Here is a 22,147-nt window from a genome sequence, read left to right as displayed (position 1 = left end):
TCAATTTTGGCCAGCTTCCCTATCATGCCTCTGTAATTCCCCTTACTCCACTGTAATAGTGATACTTCTGACTTGTGCTTCTCCCTCTCAAATTGCTGTGTGAATTCAATCATATTATGATCACTGTCTCCTTAGGGTTCCTTTACCTTAAGCTCCCTAATCAAATCCAGTTCATTACACAACCCCCAATCCAGAATAGCTGATTCCCCTAGTGGGCTCAACCACAAGCCATCGAAAAAGCCATCTTGTAGGCATTCAGAATCAGGTTTAATTTCAAGGCAGAGTGTAGGATGATGGCACCTTACAGCGACTCCTTTGCTGGCATCTTCGGAAAGAGCTCTATTTTTATGTTTTATATCTCTTTTTTCCTTTTCAGTCTTCTTTTGACCACGTTTTCTTACGACCAGCTGCTTTTCAATTTGCCAAGGATGCAGCCTAGAAGACAAGTGCGCCTTCAGGGTGTCGGATTTTCATGCTCTGGAGGTGGGCGGATTCGAGGCCGATGCCGCCGCAGAAAACGGGCATGTCGTGGGAGATGGAAGATCGTAAGCAGTGAGCTGGCTGCTGGCTGTGTGCCCAGAGACCTGAGATCTTTGAGCACAGAGCTCGGAAAAAGCGACGCAACAGACTCTTAACACCATAAATCAGTGAGTTGTTTTGTTATGTCTTCCCTCTCGCTGGGAAATGGGGACAGCCCTTTTTCCCTTATTAGGGAGAGAGTGAGACAGGTGTTGAATTACCAGGTGAAAAAGTAGTCTTTGGGGTGTTGCAAGTCTGTGTCTTTATTGATGCTTTTCTGCATGCTTGAGGGCTCGGTGGAGAATGCAGATACTTTTTTTGGGGGGGGGAGCTGGGGGGGCTTCGGAGTTCTAACATTTAACTGCCATTCATTCTTTGGGGCACTCTCAGAAAACACCATGTTTTTGTGGATGTTTGCGAATAAAAAGGATTTCAGGAAGTATATTGTATACATTTCTCTGACATTATATTGAACCTTTATACTTTATAATTTATTGTCACCAAACAATTGATACTAGAGCGTACAATCATCACAGCGATATTTGATTCTGCTCTTTGTGCTCCCTGGAGTACAGATCGATAGTAAATACTAAAAATTTAAATTAAATTATAAATCATAAATAGAAAATAGAAAAGGGAAAGTAAGGTAATACAAAAAAACCGAGAGGCAGGTCTGGATATTTGGAGGGTACGGCCCAGATCCGGGTCAGGATCCATTCAGCAGTCTTATCACAGTTGGAAAGAAGCTGTTCCCAAATCTGCCCGTACGAGTCTTCAAGCTATTGAATATCACTGGCATATGTCATAAGATTTGTACAATGCAATACATGATCATTTAGAAAAACAATAAGTACATCAATTACAGTAAATATACATATAATAGTTAAATTAAGAATAGTGCAAAACAGAAATAATAATTTTTAAAAAGTGAGATAGTGTTCATGGGTTCAATGTCCATTTAGGAATCAAATGGCTGAGGGGAAGGAGCTGTTCCTGGATCACTGTGTGTGTACCTTCAGGCTTCTGTACCTCCTTCCTGGCAGTAACAATGAGAATAGGGCATGTCCTGGGTGATGGGGTCCTTAATAGTGGACATTGCCTTTCTGAGGCACTGCTCCTTGAAGATGTTTGATACTACGAGCCTAGGACCCAAGATTGAGCTGACTGATTTTACAACTTTCTGTAGCTTCTTTCAATCCTACGCAGTCGCCTCCCATCCCCATACCAGACAGTGATGCAGTCTGTCAGCATGATCTCCACGAAACATCTGTAGAAGGTTTTGAGTGTTTTAGGTGACAAACCAAATCTCCTTAAACTCTTAGTGAAATATAGCCGCTGTCTTTCCTTCCTTATAGATTAGATCCTCAGAGATCTTGACACCAAGAACTTGAAATTGCTCACTCTTTCCACTTCTGTTCACTCTATGAGGATTGGTTCACATTCCCTCATCCTACCCTTTCTGAAGTCCACAATCAGCTCTTTGGTCTTTCTGACCTTGAGTGCAAGGTTGTTGTTAAACACTGAGCTATATTCAGTGAACAGCATCCTGACAAATGTGTTTGCATTGTCCAGGTGATCTAAGGTCATCTGAAGAGCTATTGAGATTGCATCTGCTGTAGACCTATTTCTGTGACAGGCAAATTGCAGTGGGTTCAGGTCCTTGCTGAGGCAGGAGTTGATTCTAGCCTTGACCAACCTCTCAAAGCATTTCATCACTGTAGATGTGAGTGCTACTGGTCGATAATCACACTACTGGTATAATTGTTGCCATTTTGAAGTAGGTGGGAACTTCCGACTGTGGTGCGGGAGGTTGAAAATGTTCTTGAATACACCTGCGAGGAGGTTGGCACAAGTTTTCAGAGCCTTATGAGGTACTGCTCGTCACCTTGCAAGTTGTCACTCTCCTGAAAGACAACCTGATATCTGCCTCCAAGACAGAGATCACTGAGTGCAGCAAGGATCTTCACAGCTGTAGTTATATTCTCCCTTTCAAAGCAGGCACAGAAGGCATTGAGCTTGTCGGGAAGTGAAGCATCATTACTATTCATGCTGTTGGGTTTCGCTTTGTAGGAAGTAATGTCCTGGAAACCCTGCCAGAGATGATGTGCATCCGATGTTGCCACCAACCTCACTCAGAATTGCTTCCTCACTCTTGAAATAACCCTCCACAAGTCGTACCTGGTTTTCTTGTACAGACCTGTGTCACCAGACTTAAATGCCGCTGATCTAGCCCTCAGCAAACAACAGAACTTCTGGTTCATCTAGAGCTTTTGGTTTGGGAAAGTACAGCAAGTTTTCGTAGTCACATACTCATCAACACAGGTTTTAATGAAATCGGTAACAACTAAGGCATACTCATCCAAATTAGAAGAGGAATCCCTGAATACAGACCAGTTCACTGATTCAAAGCAGTCCTGTAAACTCCCCTTGTCTGTACCTTCTTGGTCGTCACTACTAGTGCTGCAGTCTTCAGTCTCTGCCTATACTCAAAGTGTAGAAGAACATACAGGTGATCAGACTTTCCAAAGTGTAGGTGTGGGATAGCATAGTAAGCACTCTTGATCTTTGTGTAACAGTGGTCTTGTGTGTTGTTTTCTTTGGTACTACAAATAATTTGTTGATGCTAATTATTTAGCCACTTTTTTCAAGCTGGCCTGGGGAGGGTGGAAGACCATGGAAGAAAGAGAAGGGAGAGGAGCACCAGAGGGAGGTAATGGGTAGGTAAGAAGATAAGATGAGAGAGGGAAATAGGAATGTGGGAATGGTGAATTGGGGGGTGGGGGACAATTACTGAAGTTTGAGAAATTGATATTCATGCCATCAGTTTGGAGACTACCCAAATGAAATACAAGGCATTGCTTCTCCAACCTGATTGATATCTGACCATAAGACAATAAGATACACAAGCAAAATTCTGCCATTTGGTCCATCCAGTCTGCCTGCCATTTTATCATGGCTGATCCAACTTTCCTCTCAGTCCCAATCTCCTGCCTTCTCCCCGAATCCTTTGATGCCCTGACCAATCAGGAATCTATCAACCTCTGCCTTAAATATATATAAAGGCTTCCACAACTACTTGTGGCAAAGAATTTCACAGATTCATCACTCTCTGGCTAAGGGAATTCCTCCTCATCTCTGTTCTAAAAGGACACCCCTCTATTCTGAGGCTGTGTCCTCTAGTCTTAGACTCTCCCACCATAGGAAACACCCTCTCCACATCCACTCTATCAAGGCCTTTCACCATTCGATAGGTTCAATGAGGTCACCTCCCCATTCTTCTGAATTCCAGTGAATACAGGCTCAGAGCCATCAAGTCACTCTTCGTGTAACAAGCCGTTTTATCCTGGAATCATTTTCATGAACCTCTTTTTAAACCCTCTCCAGTTTCAGTACAACCTTTCTAAGAGACTGCTCACAGTACTCTAAGTGAGGCCTCACCAGTGCTTTATAAAGTCTCAACATTACATCCTTGCTTTTATATTCTAGTCCTCTTAAAATGAATGCTCATATCACATTTGCCTTCCTCACCACAGACTCAACCTGCAAATTAACCTTTAGGGAATTCTGTACAAGGACTCCTAAGTCCCTTTGCACCTCAGTTTTTGTATTTTCTCTCCAATTAGAAAATAGTCAACCCTTCGACCAATCTGTATGACTATACAGTTACCAACACTGTATTCCATCTGCCACTTCTCTGACTATTCTCCTAATCTGTCCGGGTAGTCTCTCTACTTCCTCAAATCTACCTGCCTCTCCACTTATCTTCATATCATCTGCAAACTTTGCAACAAAGCCATCAATTCCATCATCCAAATCATCAACATATGGTGTTAAAAGAATCTGTTCCAACACAGATCCTGTGGAACACCACTAGTCACCGGCAGCCAGCCAGAAAAGGCTCCCTTTATTCCCACTCTTTGCCTTCTGCCAATCAACCACTGCTTTATCCATGCTAGAATCCTTCCTATAATACCATGGGCTTGTAGTTTTCTAAGCAGCCTTGTCAAAGGGCTTCTGAAAATCCATATACACAACATCATCTGATTCTCTTTTGTCTATCCTGCTTGCTGTTTCTTCAAAGAATTCCAAAAGATTTGTCAGGCAAGATTTTCCTTTGTGGAAACCATGCTGACTATAGCCTATTATATCTGTGCCTCCAAGTATCCTGAGATCTCATCCTTGGTAATTGACTCCAACATCTTCTTAACAACTGATGTCAGACTAACTGGCCTACAGATTCCTTTCTTCAGCTTCTCTCCCTTCTTGGAGTGACATTTACAGTCTTCAAGGAACATTCCAGACTCTAGTGATTCATGAAAGATCTTGCTAATGCCTCCACAATCTTTTCAGCCACCTCTTTCAGAACTCTGGGGTGTACACCATCATGTCCAGGTGACTTATCTGTTACGTCTGTGCACAACTACATATTGATTAAATAAAGCAGACACATGGGAGATGGCTTTAACTGTTGCATTCACATTGCAGCAAGAACGAGAGAACAATGCACATGAATAGACAACAGCGCATGTGCAGACAACAGATCAATATGTAGTGCTAAGGGGGGGGTTTATTGCTCTAAAATAAATAGACCCATACATTAGACTTCCTCCCACTTTAGATTAATGCAACATAAAACACACAAAATATGTACAAATCATTCAATTTCCCTTTCATAAACCAATATTCCAAATAAACATGCTTTCACAATAACTGTCTATAACTAATTTCACAGTTCTAAAGATTTAGTCTTTTGGGTGGTGCTCATTTTCTTTCAGGATAGTAACTCTGGACCTGTGGAATGGCAACGGGTTTGGTAGGTGTCTTGTCTGAGACAACATTCTTGGTTTCCCATGTCATGTTGTGGTCAGTGACATGATAATCACTGAGAGGTAAGTCTGGTAACTATGATGTGTCCGTCTTGTTGGATGCAGTCAATTCAGGTGTGTTGTTCAGTTGAGCCTCCAGTATCTGGTCCACATGATGTCTCTATATCTGATCTTCAACATCCACTGTGTACATCTGTGGTCCAATTCTTGCAGCTATCCTACCGGGTGTCCACTTGTCTTCTTGGTAATCACAGACCTCGAAGCTCCTTGCTGCTTCACTTGACAACTGGGTGAATTGTTTATTCTGCATTTCCCTCTGGAGGTCTGGTTTCAAGGTGTCTATGTGAGAACTCAGATTCCTGCTCATGAACTTCATTGCTGGTATTTGATTTGTTCGCATGAACAGAGTTCAGATAAACAAAAAGGAAATTGTCCATCTTGTGCTGCGGAGAAATGTCCTCCTTGTCCATCACTTCAATGGACTTCTTGAAGGTTTGGATAAACTTTCAGGTAACCCATTCGTTTCTGGATGGTGAGGAGCTGACATGAAATGTCTGATGCCATTTTTCTTCATGAATAGTCTGAACTCATCAGATATGTATTGTGGTCCATTGTCACTCACAACTTGTCCTGGTAAGCCTTTTCTGGCAAAGGAAGTCCTGAGAGTGGGGACAGTCTTTCCTGAGGTGGTTGACTTTATTGGTATAACCTCTGGCCACATTGAATGAGCATCCACAGACACATGTAGTCAATGAATGGCCCAGCAAGGTCAACATGCACTCTTTGCCATAGCGACAATGGCCACTCTCACGGGTGTAATGGTGCCTGTGGAGGTGCATCCTGAACTTTTTGGCATCCTGAACAGCTTTTGGCCAAGTCTTCGATCTATTTATCTATTCGCTTCTCAAACACTTTCTAATTAGCATTAAGCAGCTGTGACAGTCTCTGGTTAGTGCTACCATTCGGGCTGCATTTGCCTGTTTCGTGTGTGAAACTCTTCAGTCTGTGTGTTTTTTTCTCTTTGGTTGTGCTTTTTGCCTGACATGCACAGTCTTTCTATGTGACCTTGTCTGTGACATTTTCTGCACACTTTTTTCTTGAACCAACAGTCATTTGCATCAGGGAGGATTTGCTGCATTGTTAACATTTTTGGCTTTTTGCACCATTCAAGGATATTTTGTACATTTCACATTCTAACTTTTTCTGTAGTTCTGCCGCATCCTTTGCTGTAGTCTCTAATGATATTGCAATGGTCAATGCCCGTTCTAAGGTTAGGTCTCTTTCGGATAGTAGCCTCTTTTAAACACTTTGACTATGCATGCCGCATACAAGCCTGTCCCCTAATGCATCAGAAAGTCCATCTATAAAGTCACAGTCCTGGGAATGTTTGCATAGCTCTGCAATGTATTCAGAAATGCTTTCATCTTTTGACTGGTTCCTTTTGTAGAATCTAAATCTCTCAGCTATTACCAACGGTTTAGGGCTCAAGTGATTTTGTAAAATTATAACAATTTCGTCGAACGTCTTGTTTGCTGGCTTTGCAGGGGTTACTAGCTCACATAAGAGACTGTACATCTTTGCCCCCATTAAGCTAAGCAGTGTAAGGGCTTTCTTTTGCTTCTCCACTTTTGTTCACGTTACGGTATAGTTCAACACTCTCGATACACAACTCCCAGCCTTCATTGACACCATCAAATCCATCTACTAACTAAAGCCATCACCCTGTTACTTTCACTTTAAATTCAGTGTGTCTTTCACTGCTACTTACGGTCATTCAGATTTCTCATGCTGTTTAACTCTCACTGTTTCGTCAGTGCAGTTCTTGATATTTTCTGATGTTCAGGTTTGTATTCATCACCAATTTGTTGTGTCTGTGCACAACTATCTATCAATAAATCAAAGCACGGATGCAGGAGATGGCTTTTACTGGTGTATTTGCATTGCAGTGAGAGTGAGAGGACAATGCGCATGCATAGACAACAGATCAATACGTAGTGCAAAGGAGTAGGAGTGGGAGTGGGAGTGGGGGTGGGGTTGGGGTGTGGGGTGGTCATTGTCCTAAAAGAAATAGATCCGTACATTACATCTATCATCAGACCTTTCAGTTTCTAGTAGTAATCTAGTAATGGTAACTTCACACACTTCATGACCCTGTTACTTGGATTTTCCACCATACTGCTTGTGTCTTCTACAGTGAAGACTGATGCCAAATGTTTGAGGAACTCAGCAGGCCAGGCAGCATCTATGCAAAAGAGTAAACAATCGACATTTCGGGCCGAGGCCCTTCAGCAGGACTGGAGAAAAGAAGATGAGGAGTCAGAGTTAGAAGGAGGGGTAGGGGCTGACTCCTTGTCTTCACCCATTGCTTTTTTCTTATCAGTTGTTCTCTGATAAGTGTTGTTTAGTTATGAGAAATTAACTGTTTTAAGTTTTTGCAGTTCCATAGGAAGTTTTAAAGAGGAGGAGTACAGCCCAGACTTCGTGATTTGTTTTTCGTGTTTAATCTGTTACTTTGTTTCTTGTTTTGGTTTTGTCAGTTGCTTTGTTTCTTGTTTTTTTAAATCTGTTACATGTTTATTGCATCTAAATGTGTTACTTTGTTACTTGTGTCCCCATATAATTGGTTTATGGATGAATCATTTCATACTGGCCATATGAAATCTGGGTGGAAACTTGGTTGAAATTTGGGCAACTTTATTCCAGATGTGAGATGCCCACATTTCAGAGGAAATTGAGCATTTGGGGAGCAATTCTTGTAGTTCTATTATTTTTGTGCTTTCTACATGTCCAGTGACTAATCAGGAGCAAGTGCATTTGTATCTCCCTGCCTTACAGAATGGCAAAGTGGTGGGAGAACCTGTTATACATTCCTGTGGATGGCCAAAGGGGCAGATTGCTGAATTTGTAAGAAGCATCATTACTACATCACAGAAGGGAAGCCACTGATAACAGTCCCTTTGATGACAAAGAAAAGACTGTTGAGGGAAATTATCTGGCTTCTTGGGTTTTGGCTTTCTGTTTCTGGGGAGCTGGGGAGTAGTCTATTCCAACCAAAATGACCTAAAATGTGATCAGATCTTCACACAAGTCCTAAAACTAGATAAAGAGAACTCAATTAAATAAATAACCAAAAAAATTATACTTGTTCATTATTGAGGAAAATGATCAAATATTGCATGTATTTGTTGGAAAAAGTATTTGAACCTCTGGGGTAATGCCTTCTACAAAGCTATTTGGAGTTTGGTATTCCAATCAATGAGATGAGATTGGAGATATGGGTTGTAGAGGTGCCCTGGCCTATAAAAAAGACATACAAAGTCAGGTTATTGACAGAGTCTCCACTTCTCAAGAAAGATCTCTTTATGTACACCGTGTCTTGATCAAAACAACTTTCAGAGGACCTTAGAAGAATTGTATAGATGCATGAAGCTGGAAAAGGCTACAAAACATAGGTATTTCTAAAGACCTGTGTGTTCATCAGTACACAGTAAGAAAAAAGATCTACAAATGGAGGAAATTCAGTACTGTTGCTACTCTCTCTATGAGTGGGCACCCTGCAAAGATCATATCAAGAGCACAATGTGCAATGCTGAAGAAGGTGAAAAAGAACCCAAAGATAAATGCAAAAGACCTGCAGAAATCTCTAGAATTTGCTAAAGTCTCTGTTCATGTGTGCACTATAAGAAAAACACTGAACAAGAATGGTGTTCATGGAAGGACCCCATGCAGGAAACCACTGCTTTCCCAAAAAAAAAACAACATTGCTGCATGGCTCAAGTTTTGAAAAGACCACCTGGATGTTCTAGAATGCTTCTTGGATAATGTTCTGTGGACAGATGAGACAAAAGTTGAACTTTTTGGCAGAAAAGAACATTGCTACATTTGGAGGGAAAAGGGCACTGGACACCAACACCAAAACCTCATCCCAACTGTGAAGCATGGTGGAAGAAGCATTGTGGTTTAGGGCTGGTTTGCTGCCTCAGGGCCTGGACAGCTTGCAATTGTTGAGGAACAATAGTCCATCACCTGAAGCTTAATACAAGTTGAATAATGCAACAAGACAATGATCCAAAAGACAAGAGTAAATCAACAGTATAGTTTAAAAAAAGAAAATAAAATCATGTTTTGGAATTGCCGATTCAAAATTCTGACTTTAATCCTAGAGAAATGTTGTGGAAGGACCTGAAGCAAGCAGTTCATGCAAGGAAGCCCACCAACGTCCCAGAGTTGAAGCAGTTTTGTAAGGAGAAATGGCCTAAAATTTCTCCAAGCCAATGTGCAGGACTGATCAACAGTTAATGGAAACATTGTTGTATAAGGGGGTCACACCAGTTACTGAAAGCAAAGGTTCGCATACTTTTTTGGACAAATACATGTAATAGTGGATCATTTTTCTCAATAAGTAACTGAATAAGTATTAGGCTTTTTGTGTTATTTCTTTAATCAGGTTCTCTTTATCTAGTTTTAGGATTTATGTGACGATCTGACTACGTTTTATGTAATATTATGCAAAAATAGAGGGTTCACAAACTTTCTAGCACCACAATACATAAGTTGTGGAGGAATCTCTGTGTAGTTGGTAAGGCCTGTCTCTATTACACATCCACCGCCACCCTGGAAATGTGCGACTTGCTGTGTCTCTTAGGAATCAACCAGATACGTAGGTTGACAATAGGTTGAGCGAGCTCAGGCTTTTCACTTTGGAGGGGAGAAGGATGAGAGGTGACTTGATGGAGGTATACATGATGATAGCTCAATGTGAGACTCAGATTTTATTCCCAGGATGGAAATGGCTAACTCAAGAGTGCATAATTTTAAAATAATTGGAGGAAAATATAAGGGGGGGGGTGGAAGAAGATGTTAGAGGTAGGCCTTTTTTTGAATTATTTATTTTACATAGAGAGTGGTGGGTATGTGCAACACCCACCACCCAGAGTCACACACATCACTGAGCTCATCTACACAGAGTGCTGTCACAGGAAAGCAGCATCCATCCTCAAGGCCCCCTACCACCCAGGCCAATAGCTCTTCTCACTATTGCCATCATGAAGATGTCTCAGGAGCCTCAGGACTCACACCAGCAGGTTCAGGAACAGTAATTGTCCCTCAACCATCAGGCTCTTGAACTAGTGTAGATAACTTCACTCACCCCAGCATTGAAATGTTCCCACAACCTCTGGACTCACTTTCAATGATTCTTCACCTCACATTCTCAATATATATTGCTCATGGCTGATAGAAAAATGAGGGGTTATGTGGGAGGGAAAGGTTAGATTGAACTTAAGAGTAGGTTATAAGGTTGGCATAACATCGTGGGCCGAAGGGACTGTGCTATAACGTTGCATGTTCACACTGCAGGGAGCAGGGAGCCCAAAGTGTGTAACCAACCTGGCCTGAGCCAGTGAGTGGAAGGGTCTCAGCCTGTGCTATTGTGGGAAGTAGAAGGCTTTTCTCAAGACTCAGACTCCAAGAGACAGGAGAAGGAAAGAAAGGGTTTTGGAAGATGCTCTGATTATCCAAAGGGTCTCCTGACTAAAGATGCTTCTGAAAAGACTGGGTGGAAATAGATGCTGTGTGGTGCTTTAAGGATCTGATCAACACCTTCCTCCAGGTGAAATCTTGTAGCTGCAGGATGAGCTGTTTGACCTGTTGATGATGTCATAATGATGACATAATGAGGCTGGAAGGTTATGATGTTATCAGGAGACTCTGCCATTGGCCAACAAAGCGCAGTCACTTAATTACTCTGGATCCAGAGCCAGGGAGGTTTGGAGCTGTTTGCTGGCACTGGGAAGATGCATTCGGATACAGTCCAGTGGCAAGAGCATCAGTGTAGTTCTGATCACTCCAGCTGCACCCTCAGAGAGCTGGAGTCCAAGGAGCGCTCTGAGTCCAATTCACTGCAAGCTCTCCTCACAAAATGGCACAGGGTGACAGATTGCAGCTTCCATCGCTGGGTGGAGGGAGCTTCGCACTACGGTGAGGATAGAGGGAGGGAGTCCCTCCACCATGCTGCATCTCCACTCCACAAAAACACCCTCTCCCAAACTGCTTGGAGTCCTGCTCTCTCTATCAGTCCTTCAGTTCACAACACACCTCACGTACACTGCCTCCCTCTCTCACCTGTCTATCACATGCTCTCCTGTCTTCCCTCTCATTTCTCTCCCATTCTCATCACATCGACTCTCCTGCTGACTAGCCCTCATTCTTACTCTTTTATCACTTGTTCACCCTTCCCAATTTATTTTTAATTTTTATTTTTTAAACACACACAATTATTGTAGATATCACCAACAAGGCCATCGCTGGTTACCCTTGGGAAGTTTGTGGTGAGCAGCCCTATCAGTATTCATAGATAAGGAGCAGTTTGGGGCCCCTGATCTAATAATGGATAGGTTCATAGAAATGTACAGCACAGAAGCAGGCCCTTCAGCCTTTCTAGACCATGCCAAAACTATTCAAGCTGCGTACACCCATTCACCTGCACTGGGACCATAGCCCTCCAATCCATGTACCTATCCAAACTTCTCTTAAACGTTGAAATTGAAATTGCATGCACCACTTGCACTGGCAGCTCACGCCATGCTCTCACAACCCTCTGAGTGAAGAAGTTTCACCTCATATTCTCCTTAAACTTTTCACCTTTCACCCTTAATCCATGACCTTTGGTTGTCGTCCCACCCAACCCAAATGGAAAAAGGCTGCTTGCATTTCCCCAATCTATACACCTCATAATTTTGTATACCTCTATCAAATCTCCCCTCAGTCTTCTAAATTGCAAGAAATAAAGCCCTAACCTATTCAAGATTTCCTTACAACTCAGATGCTCCAGATCCAGCAACATCCTTGCAAATTTTCTCTGTGCTCTTTCAATCATATTTTCTTCTTTCCTGTAGATAGGTGACCAAATCTGCACACAATACTCCAAATTAGGCCCCACCAATGTATTTTACAACTGCAACAAAACATGCCATCTTCTGTACTCAATGCTTTGATTTATGAAGACCAATGAGCCAAAAGCTTTCTTTACAACCCTATCTACCTGTGACTTCACTTTCAATGAATTATGGACCTATGTTCCGAGATCCCTTTGTGCAAAACCTTGCATTTGTCTGAAGTAAATTCAATCTGCCATGTTTGAGCTCATTTTTCCAGCTGGTCCAAATCTCACTGCAAGCCATGATGGCCTGCCTCACTGTCCATTCCACCCCCAATCTTGCTGTTATCCACAAATTTGCTGATCCAGTTAACCACATTATCATCCAAATCATTGATATAGATGTCAAATAACAACAGACCCAACTCCAATCCCTGTGGCACTCCACTAATCATGGACCTCCAGTCAGAGAGGCAACCACCTACTACCACTTGCTGGGTTCTCCCACAAAGCCAATTTACTACCTCGTCTTGAATGCCAAACAACTGAACCTTCTTGACCAGCCTCCCATGCAGGACCTTGTCATATACCTTACTAAAGTCCACGGACAACATCAACTGCCTTGCCTTCGCCAACTTTCCTGGTAGCTTTCTCAAAAAATTCTGTAAGATTGGTTAGATATGATCTACCACACACAATGCTATGCTAACTATCCCTGATTAGTCTGTCTATCCAAATACTTATATATCCGGTCCCTTAGAATACCTTACAATAACTTTCCCACTACTGATGTCAGGCTCACCAGCCTATCATTTCCTGGTTTATTTTTTATTTATGATGAGCTGCCATTAGAGAGGGTTCAGAGGTGGTTCACAAGAATTATTCTGAGAATGAAAAGGTTAATTATGAGGTGCATTTGATGACTCTGGGCCTGTACTCACTGGAGCTTAGAAGAATGGGGGGGGGGAGGGAAGGGAGAAACTCACTGAAACCTATTGAATACTGAAAGGCCTAGATAAAGTGGATGGGGAGAGGATGTAATCGATTTGTGGGGGAGTCCAGGACCAGAAAACATGGTCTCAGAACAGAGGGACATTCATTTAGAACAGAGATGAGGAGGAATTTCTTTAGCCCTGGGGTTCCCAACATTTTTTTATGCCATGTACCCTTACCATTACCAGAGCAGTTCCTGGACCACAGATTGGGAACCCCTAGACAGATGATGATGAATCCATAGAATGCATTGCCACGGATGGCTGTGGAGACCAAATCGGAGGTTGATAGGTTCTTGATCAGTAAGGGCCTCAAAGGCTACGGAGAGAAGGCAGAATAATGGGGTTGAGAGGAGTAAGTAACAGCCACAGTGGAATGGTGGTTCAGACTTAATGGGCTGAATGGCCTAATTATACTTTTATGTCTTATTAAACCATGGATGTGCTTCTGGTGCAGGGGCTTCCACAGCACTGTTGAAAGGGAGTTCTATGGTTTAGATTCAGCGATGGAAGCAGATATGTACTTCCATGTCTGGATACCATGCTACTTGGAAGGGATGGTGGAATTGCACCTCATGATGGAGAGGCTGTCGAAGTGTCCTGGTTGAGTTACTGTAGTGCATTCTGTGGGCAACATCAGTGTGGCCTCCTCTACCTGATGCAAGTTGGAGGGCCGCTTTGTTGCACAGCTTCGCTCTGTCCACTGCAAAAGCAGGATCTTCTGGTGGCTTCCCATTCCAACATATCCGTCCATGGAGGAGCAACTCTTCATATTCCGTCTGGGTAGCCTCCAAGCTGATGGTATAAATATTGATTTCTCCAACTTCCAGTGATTTCTTGTCCTCCCTCCCTCCTCTCTTTTTTCATTCCCTACTCTGGTTAGTCTCTCACCCCTTCTCTACTCCTCATCCACCGATCGCTTCTGTCTGCTCCCCCTCCTTCCATGCTCCACTCTCCACTATTGGATTCCTCCTTCTTCCTACCTCTTCCACCTATCATTTCCAATTTCCTTACTTCATACTCCCTTCCCCTCCCACCCACCTTTCCCCTCACCGGATCTCAACAATTATCTGCCCACTTTTACTCCTTCCACTCCCCTCACTTTCTTCCCCTTCCTTTCCAGTCCTGAGGAAGGGTCTCAATCTGAAGTGTCGACTGTTTTTTCCTCTCCATAAGATGCTGCCCGAGCTGCTGAATTGCTCCAGCATCGTGTGCGTGTGTTGTTCCTTTGACGTAGCTGGCGCAGTTGAGTTTCTAGTCAGTGCCAGCGTGTTGCCTGCAGTTGGAAACCCAGAGATGGCAATGCCATTGAATGTCAGGAATATCCCCTGTTGGAGATGGACACTGGCTGACATGTCAGAAGCACGAACAGCTCATGCTTGAGCTTTGGCTGGGTTTTGCTGCCTGTGGAGAGGTGCTGCAAATGGAACAGCACATCGTGCCCATGCCCGGCACTATAATGGAGTCACTGAGGAAGAAGTGAAGATGACTGTATCCAGGGTCTGAGGATCTCCTGGAACTGGGACTCACTGACATTCCTTTTTCCTTGTGCTAATTCCAGCTTCAACAATGTGTTTCCCCCTCGATGGTCACTGACTTTAGTTTCACCCAGCTGCTTGATGCCACAACCCGTTAAATGCAGTCTTAATATCAAGGTTAGTCATTCACCTCATTTCTCAAATTAGACTATAAGACATACGGCCTAATTCTGCTCCTTTGATTCATTGGCTGCACCCTTCCAATTTGACCGATTTTATTTTATTAAGAGATAGAGTATCAGGTTCTTCCAGTCCAATGAGCCCATGTCACCCAATTACACCCACTTAACCAATGAACCTCCTAAACAGTACCTTTAATATGGGAGGAAACTAGATCACCTGGAGGGAACCCATGTGGTCACAGGGAGAATGTACAAACTCCTTACAGACAGTGACAGGGATTGAACTGGCTGCAATACCATTACACTAACCACTGCGCTACCATGCGACGTCTCTACCTTCAAGGGAGAAATGTCAGACCTTTTGGAGGGACCAGTCTAAGACACACAGCCACTAACTGACTCTACTTTCATCTCCCATTCCCCCATCCACCACCACCTGTGCCCGCTCCCCACACATTATTGCCCCTCTACGCTCAGAGAAGGACCATGTAGCCAAGTACCTGGGCAAGGCAACAGCAGGGAAGTGTTTCTTCGAAAAGCAGCTATGGGAGGCGCAGAAGACACCTCCAAAAGACGCCACCATAATGCCAGGTCAGACCATCCAGACAGCATTGAGGTAAGTGACCACAGCGTTGGTCAGTGAGGGCTTCTCTGAGAATGGGTGGCTCAATGTCCAACGCAGCCCTGAGGATCAAACCTGACTGGCTGTCCGCTCATGCTGAGGAGAGAGATGGGGTGGGGGGAACAGCTGTACACTTCTCCCCTAGAAGGATGGTCAAACTCAAAGAAAGTTCTCACAGGCATCCTCATACTCCAGATCATCTTTGTAACTCCCTCCAGTCACTCACACATACACATCTCCACATTCCCACATTCCCCATCACCCCCTCTACCTCCTACACACCTCCCATTCCCTGTGAACACCCCAACCTCCCAGACACCTAACCATTCACCCCTCTATCTCACATATCCTAACACATTCTCCATCACACCTTCTACCTCCCACACCCCTCCCCATTCTGTAGCATCACTCAAACTCCCACACCCCTCCCCATTGTCTACCATACTCTCAACCTCCCACACCCATTCCCCATCAGCCTCTAACTCCTGCACCACTCCCCATTCTCTATCACCCGATAACTTTGACATTCCTCTCCATTTTGTGACCTACTCTACCCCCCACGCCCCTCCCCATTCTTTATCACCCCCTCTACCCCCCACACCCCTCCCCATTCTCTATCACTCCCTCTACCCCCCACACCCCTCCCCATTCTCTATCACCCCCTATACCCCCCACACCCCTCCCCATTCTCTATCACCCCTCTACCCCCCACACCCCTCCCCATTCTCTATCACCCTCACTAACCCCCACACCCCTCCTCATTCTCTATCACCCCCTCTACCCCTCACACCCCTCCCCATTCTCTATCACCCCCTCTACCCCCCCACACCCCTCCCCATTCTCTATCACCCCCTCTACCCCCCACACCCCTCCCCATTCTCTATCACCCTCTCTACTCCCCACACCCCTCCCCATTCTTTATCACCCCCTCTACCCCCCACACCCCTCCCCATTCTCTATCACCCCCTCTACCCCCCACACCCCTCCCCATTCTCTATCACCCCCTCTACCCCCCACACCCCTCCCCATTCTCTATCACCCCCACTAACCCCCACACCCCATTCTCTATCACCCCCACTAACCCCCACACCCCTCCCCATTCTCTATCACCCCCACTAACCCCCACACCCCATTCTCTATCTCCCCTTCTACCCCCCACGCCCCTCCCCATTCTCTATCACCCCCTCTACCCCCCACACCCCTCCCCATTCTCTATCACCCCCTCTACCCCCCACACCCCTCCCCATTCTCTATCACCCCCTCTACCCCCACGTCCCTCCCCATTCTCTATCACCCCCTCTACCCCCCACACCCCTCCCCATTCTCTATCACCCCCACTAACCCCCACACCCCTCCCCATTCTCTATCACCCCCTCTACCCCCACACCCCTCCCCATTCTCTATCACCCCCTCTACCCCCCACACCCCTCCCCATTCTCTATCACCCCCTCTACCCCCCACACCCCTCCCCATTCTCTATCACCCCCTCTACCCCCCACACCCCTCCCCATTCTCTATCACCCCCTCTACCCCCCACACCCCTCCCCATTCTCTATCACCCCCTCCACCCCCCCATTCTCTATCACCCACTCTACTTCCCACACCCTACCCCATTCCTTGTCACTCTCTTCCTATTGTTATATGTAAAGTAATTCACACCCAATAGATCTCTCTCCCCTGATTCTCAACCTTCCTACCACAAAGTTTCCCCATCACCATTGGAATCCATCATTAAATCTCACTTCCACTTCCCACTGCCTTTCCGACATGTCAGTCCATGGCTTTCTCTGCTGTCACGATGAGGCCACACTCAGGTTTGAGGAGCAACATCTTGCATTGTCACTGTACCCTCCAACCTGATGGCATGAAGCTTGATTTCTCAACACCTCCCCCCCAAAATTCCCATTCCTGTCTCCCTCTCTCACCATATCTCCTTACCTGCCCATCGCCTCCCTCACCTTGTCTTTTACCCCCTCTCCTCAGATACCCCCTTCTCCAGGCCTGCATGTCTTTCACCTATAAGTTTCCTGGCTCTTCACCCCTCACCCCTTTCACCTGCCACTTACCACCTGGTACTTCTTCCTCCCCTTCCTCCACCTTCTCATCTTTCTTTCCAGTCTTGATGAAGGGTCTGGGACCAAAATTTCGATTATTTACTCTTTTTCTGGCATTCAGCATTTGTTCCTCCAGCATTTTGTGGGTGTTGTCCCCCTCCGAGTTGCTGGTGGTGACCAGGAACTACTGCCCCCTCCTGACAGCTGTTAGCACTGCAGGCACTGACTCACAGGTGCTTAATCACCATTTTGGAGACTCCTTCTATACGAGGTGTTTATCCGACATATCTGTCATCCCTCTCAGGATAAGCAGGAGGCCCAAATCAGCATTTCTGCCGGATGGGAAAATTTCTATGCTTCCAAACCCTGATGGCCAATTGAAAGTGTCAAGGTTGAGGTTGCTGAACGTTTGTTGGCTCATGGTCAACTCCAAGGGACTGCGATAAAATACTGATTAGCTGTGACTTAAAAGGTGAATAGTACATTCCAAAGATATTGTCAAAGGTGGGACACTGCTAAAGACATTTGCATTTTATTCAGATCCCAACAGATTCCACCCCCCCTTGGTTTCCTACAGCCCCCTGCACCATTCACTCTCCTATAACCCCTCCTCCAGCCATTTGTACCCCTCCGCATCTCTGTGACCCCCCCCCAACCTCCACTCCCTCTGTGCCTCTCTTACTCCATTGCTCCACAATGCACCACTGCGCTGACAGAGATCTGAACCCTGGAATTCACTGCACAATCTGCTAAACCCTCTGACTATGCTCAGACCCCATTTTCCCTAAGCCCTCTTCCTGGGGGTTGTAAATGCTCTGAAGAGCCTACCAATGAAAGGCGCTCTACCAATGCTGATTAGAATTTATAGCCAATGCCTCGGGCCCCTCAACTCTTTAAACATTGTGTGTACAGCACAGGGTTTGGTGGGGGTGGGGGGGGGAGGAGAAGAGAATGGCAAGCTGAGCCATCTTCTAGAACATAGAACAGTACAGCGCAATACAGGAACTTCAGCCCACAATGCCCGTGATGACCTTTAACCTACTCCAAGAACAATCTAACCCTTCCTTCCCACATAGCCCTCCATTTTTCTATCATTCAAGTGCCTGGCTACTAAGAGTCTATTAAATGTCCCTGATGTATCTGTCTCACCCACCACTCTGTAAAAAAAAACACCTCTGACACTCCTGGTGTACTTTCCTCTGATCTTAAAATTATGCCCCCTCATATTTGCCATTTTCTCTCTGGGAAAAGGTGTCCTGTTATGCACTCAATCTATGCCTCTGTCAAGATAGATAGATAGATAAACATACTTTATTGATCCCGAGGGAAATTGGGTTTTGTTACAGCTGCAACAACCAAGAACAGAGTACAACCATAGCAATACAAAACCACAAACAATCAAGTAATAATATGTAAACCATGCCAGACGAAAATAAGTCCAGGACCAGCTCATTGGCCCAGGGTGTCCAACCCTCCAAGGGAGGAGCTGCAAAGTTTGATGGCCACAGGCAGAAATGACTTCCCATGACGCTCAGTATTGCATCTCGGTGGGGGAGCCTCTGGCTGAATGTACTCCTGTGACCAACGGTGTAAATGATGTTACACACCGACATCGGGTTGGCAGAGGGAGGGATGTACACAACAACCACAATTGCATGTGAGATTTCCCTTGGCAAATAATATGGCCGGAGTCCAACAGCAAAAAGTTCAATATCCGGGCTACAAACACATTCCTTGATCGTAATATGACCAGGATTGCACCATCTGTTGTTAACCAGAACAGCAAGCCCCCCCTCCTTTACGCTTACCGCTCTCAGTGCACTTCCAGTCAGCCCGAACGGTCTGGAAGTCCTTTACGGAAACGTTTTGGTCGGGTATGTCCTTGTGCAGCCACATTTCAGTAAAACACATAACACTGCACCGAGATGTTCTCTGACTCCTGGCTCGCGCTGTCAACTTGTCCATTTTATTACCCAGCGATCTCACATTGTCCATAATGAGAGAGGGGCTCTCTCTCTTCCTCCTTTGCTCGAAAGAGAAAAGTTCCAACAGGGTCATCCTTTCCTCAGAAGACATGCTCTCTGTTCCAGCCAACATCCTGGTAAATCTCCTCTGCACCCTCTCTAAAATTTCCACATCCTTCCCATATTGAGGCAACCAGAACTAAACACAATCTTCCAAGTGAGGTCTAACCAGGATTTTATACAGCTTAACATTACCTCACAGCTCTTGAATTCAATCCCTGACTAATGAATGCAACACACCATACACTTTCTTAACAAGCATGTCAGTTCATAGAAACATAGAAAATAGGTGCAGGAGTAGGCCATTCGGCCCTTCAAGCCTGCACCGCCATTCAGTATGATCATGGCTGATCATCCAACTCAGAACACTGTACCAGCCTTCCCTCCATACCCCCTGATCCCTTTAGCCACAAGGGCCATATCTAACTCCCTCTTAAATATAGTCAATGAACTGGCCTCAATTGTTTCCTGTAGCAGAGAATTCCACAGATTCACTACTCTCTGTGTGAAGAAGTTTTCCCTCATCTCGGTCCTAAAAGGCTTCCCCTTTATCCTCAAACTGTGACCCCTCGTTCTGGACTTCCCCAACATCGGGAACAATCTTCCTGCATCTAGCCTGCCCAATCCCTTTAGGATTTTATACATTTCAATGAGATCCCCCCTCAATCTTCTAAATTCCAACGAGTACAAGCCTAGTCAACCCAGTCTTTCATCATATGGAAGTCCTGCCATCTCAAGAATCAATCTGGTGAACCTTCTTTGTACTCCCTCTATGGCAAGGATGTCTTTCCTCAGATTAGGGGACCAAAACTGCACACAATACTCCAGGTGTGGTCTCACCAAAACCTTGTACAACTGCAGTGGTACCTCCCTGCTCCTGTACTCGAATCCTCTTGCTATGAGTTCCTCCACTTCTGCAGACAGAGAGCTTTGCAGAATCCCCATCATGGGCAGTTTGTGATGAATGTAGCCTTGTCAGATGAATAGTAAACCAGACTGCAGTTTTTGGTGAAGGCTCTGTTCTGTTGGGGATGGATCTGTGAGATTTAGAGTCAGCCACAATGAAGAAATGGTGCCATATTTGGACAGTGTACAACTTGGAAGGTGGTGTTCTCGTCCTTCTTGGTGGGAGAGGTGGTGGATTTGGAAGGTGTAATCAGTAACCTGAGCACGTCCTCCTGGTCTCCATTTCTTTCTTCCTCAATGACATCGAATGACACAGCACTGAAACAGGCCTTTCAGCCCACCAAATCTATCCTGACTACCCCAACTCATTGTATTAATTTGTTTAGAGATACAGCATGGTAACAGGACTTTCTGGTCCAACAAGTCCATCCAGTCCAGTTACATCCATGTGGTCAATTAACCTACTGACCCATACGTCTTTGGAAACTGGAGAACCCAGAGGAAGCCTACGTGGTCACAGGCAGAGCACCCAAACTCCTTACAGACAGTGGTGGAATTGAACCTACGTTGCTGACACTATAATACAATTATGCTGTCTGCTATGCTACTGTCCTACCCTATCCTCCTCACATTTCTTCAAAACAGGGAGTTATCAATTTACTTGCTATGGCTCTACTTTTAACTGTATCACAAACTGCTCAGTGCTGCCCTCTGATGTTCACTCGGTAACTAAACGTGTTATTCGTGCTATGTTGTGTGCCGTTGGTAATGTGTGTAAGACCTTGGCCCCAGAGGAATGTTGTTTCATTTGACTATATTCATGTATGCTTGAATGATAATTGAACCTGACCTCCACTAATTTTCTTCAACCTTTCAAGGAATCCGGAAATAAAAGGTCGGACCTTATGGAAACAGCAGAAACCTGACTTTGTCATCCACCCCGAAATGATGTCAGAGACAACAGCCATAAGACCCCAGCTGCTCAAGTGGCCCATTCCACCGAGCAGGGCTCTGGACTGAGCCCCTATGGCAAAAGATACCGGGTTACACCACCCTCCTCCACCTACATCCCAAAGGATTACAGTGAACTGTAAAGGCAGAGAGGATTTGGAATGTTTAGCTGAGCCACAGATCTTCAGCTCCTTTATCTGTAAATTCAAAATGTAGTTCAAAGAACGTGCAGAACAAGTTTAATGTGTTTAATGTGTCTGGTTGTGATTAGGTGTGCGGCACACTACTTGACATAGCACAAGGGAAAGGGGGGCTTTGTAGTTGAAATGTCGTTCAGATAAATATTTCGCAAACCACATACAAATCAGAGGAAGGTTCATGGTTTCTCCCCCATGATGGCCAACGAGGGGTGGGGATCAGTGTTACATGTGGTTCAAGAGGTCAGTGCCCAGCGAAGAGGTCACATCCGTCTTGTGGGCTGCCCCACTCACTTCTCATTTCAACATCTTTTCCCGCTCGTACACTTTCCTCTGGATCTTTTCTGGGAGCCTTGCGTCGGTGTAGTACTCTGCAGGACACAGAACAGGTGGGGTCATTTAGCAGTGTGATCTGATTGCCCAGATCAGTGGCCACTGTGGCTCCTGCCGGGAGTCAAACCAGTACCGCAGAGCTGGCTGCACCACCCCGAGGGTGACACTTCTAATCATGTTCACTAA

At 45.1% G+C, this 22,147-nt stretch overlaps 1 protein-coding gene across 2 annotated transcripts in view; it reads right to left on the bottom strand.

The window, feature by feature from the left end:
• Positions 1 to 22,147, bottom strand: part of LOC134337066 (RIIa domain-containing protein 1-like) — a 59,740-nt gene that overhangs the window by 19,339 nt on the left and 18,254 nt on the right. Inside the window, exon 4 of one of the 2 annotated variants that reach the window (XM_063031876.1) lies at positions 21,923 to 21,999. In XM_063031876.1, coding sequence (XP_062887946.1) covers positions 21,926 to 21,999 — 74 coding nt within the window. In that variant the 3' untranslated portion in view covers positions 21,923 to 21,925. Of the gene's footprint in view, positions 1 to 21,384; positions 22,000 to 22,147 lie in introns of those variants that run through there. The other variant, XM_063031866.1, reaches the window with a different exon arrangement.

The sequence above is a fragment of the Mobula hypostoma genome, chromosome 2, assembly GCF_963921235.1.
Source record: "Mobula hypostoma chromosome 2, sMobHyp1.1, whole genome shotgun sequence".
Taxonomy (NCBI): Eukaryota; Metazoa; Chordata; class Chondrichthyes; order Myliobatiformes; family Myliobatidae; genus Mobula; species Mobula hypostoma.
The sequence above is the reverse complement of the archived record's forward strand: the minus strand, read 5'-3'. Positions and strand labels throughout refer to the sequence as shown.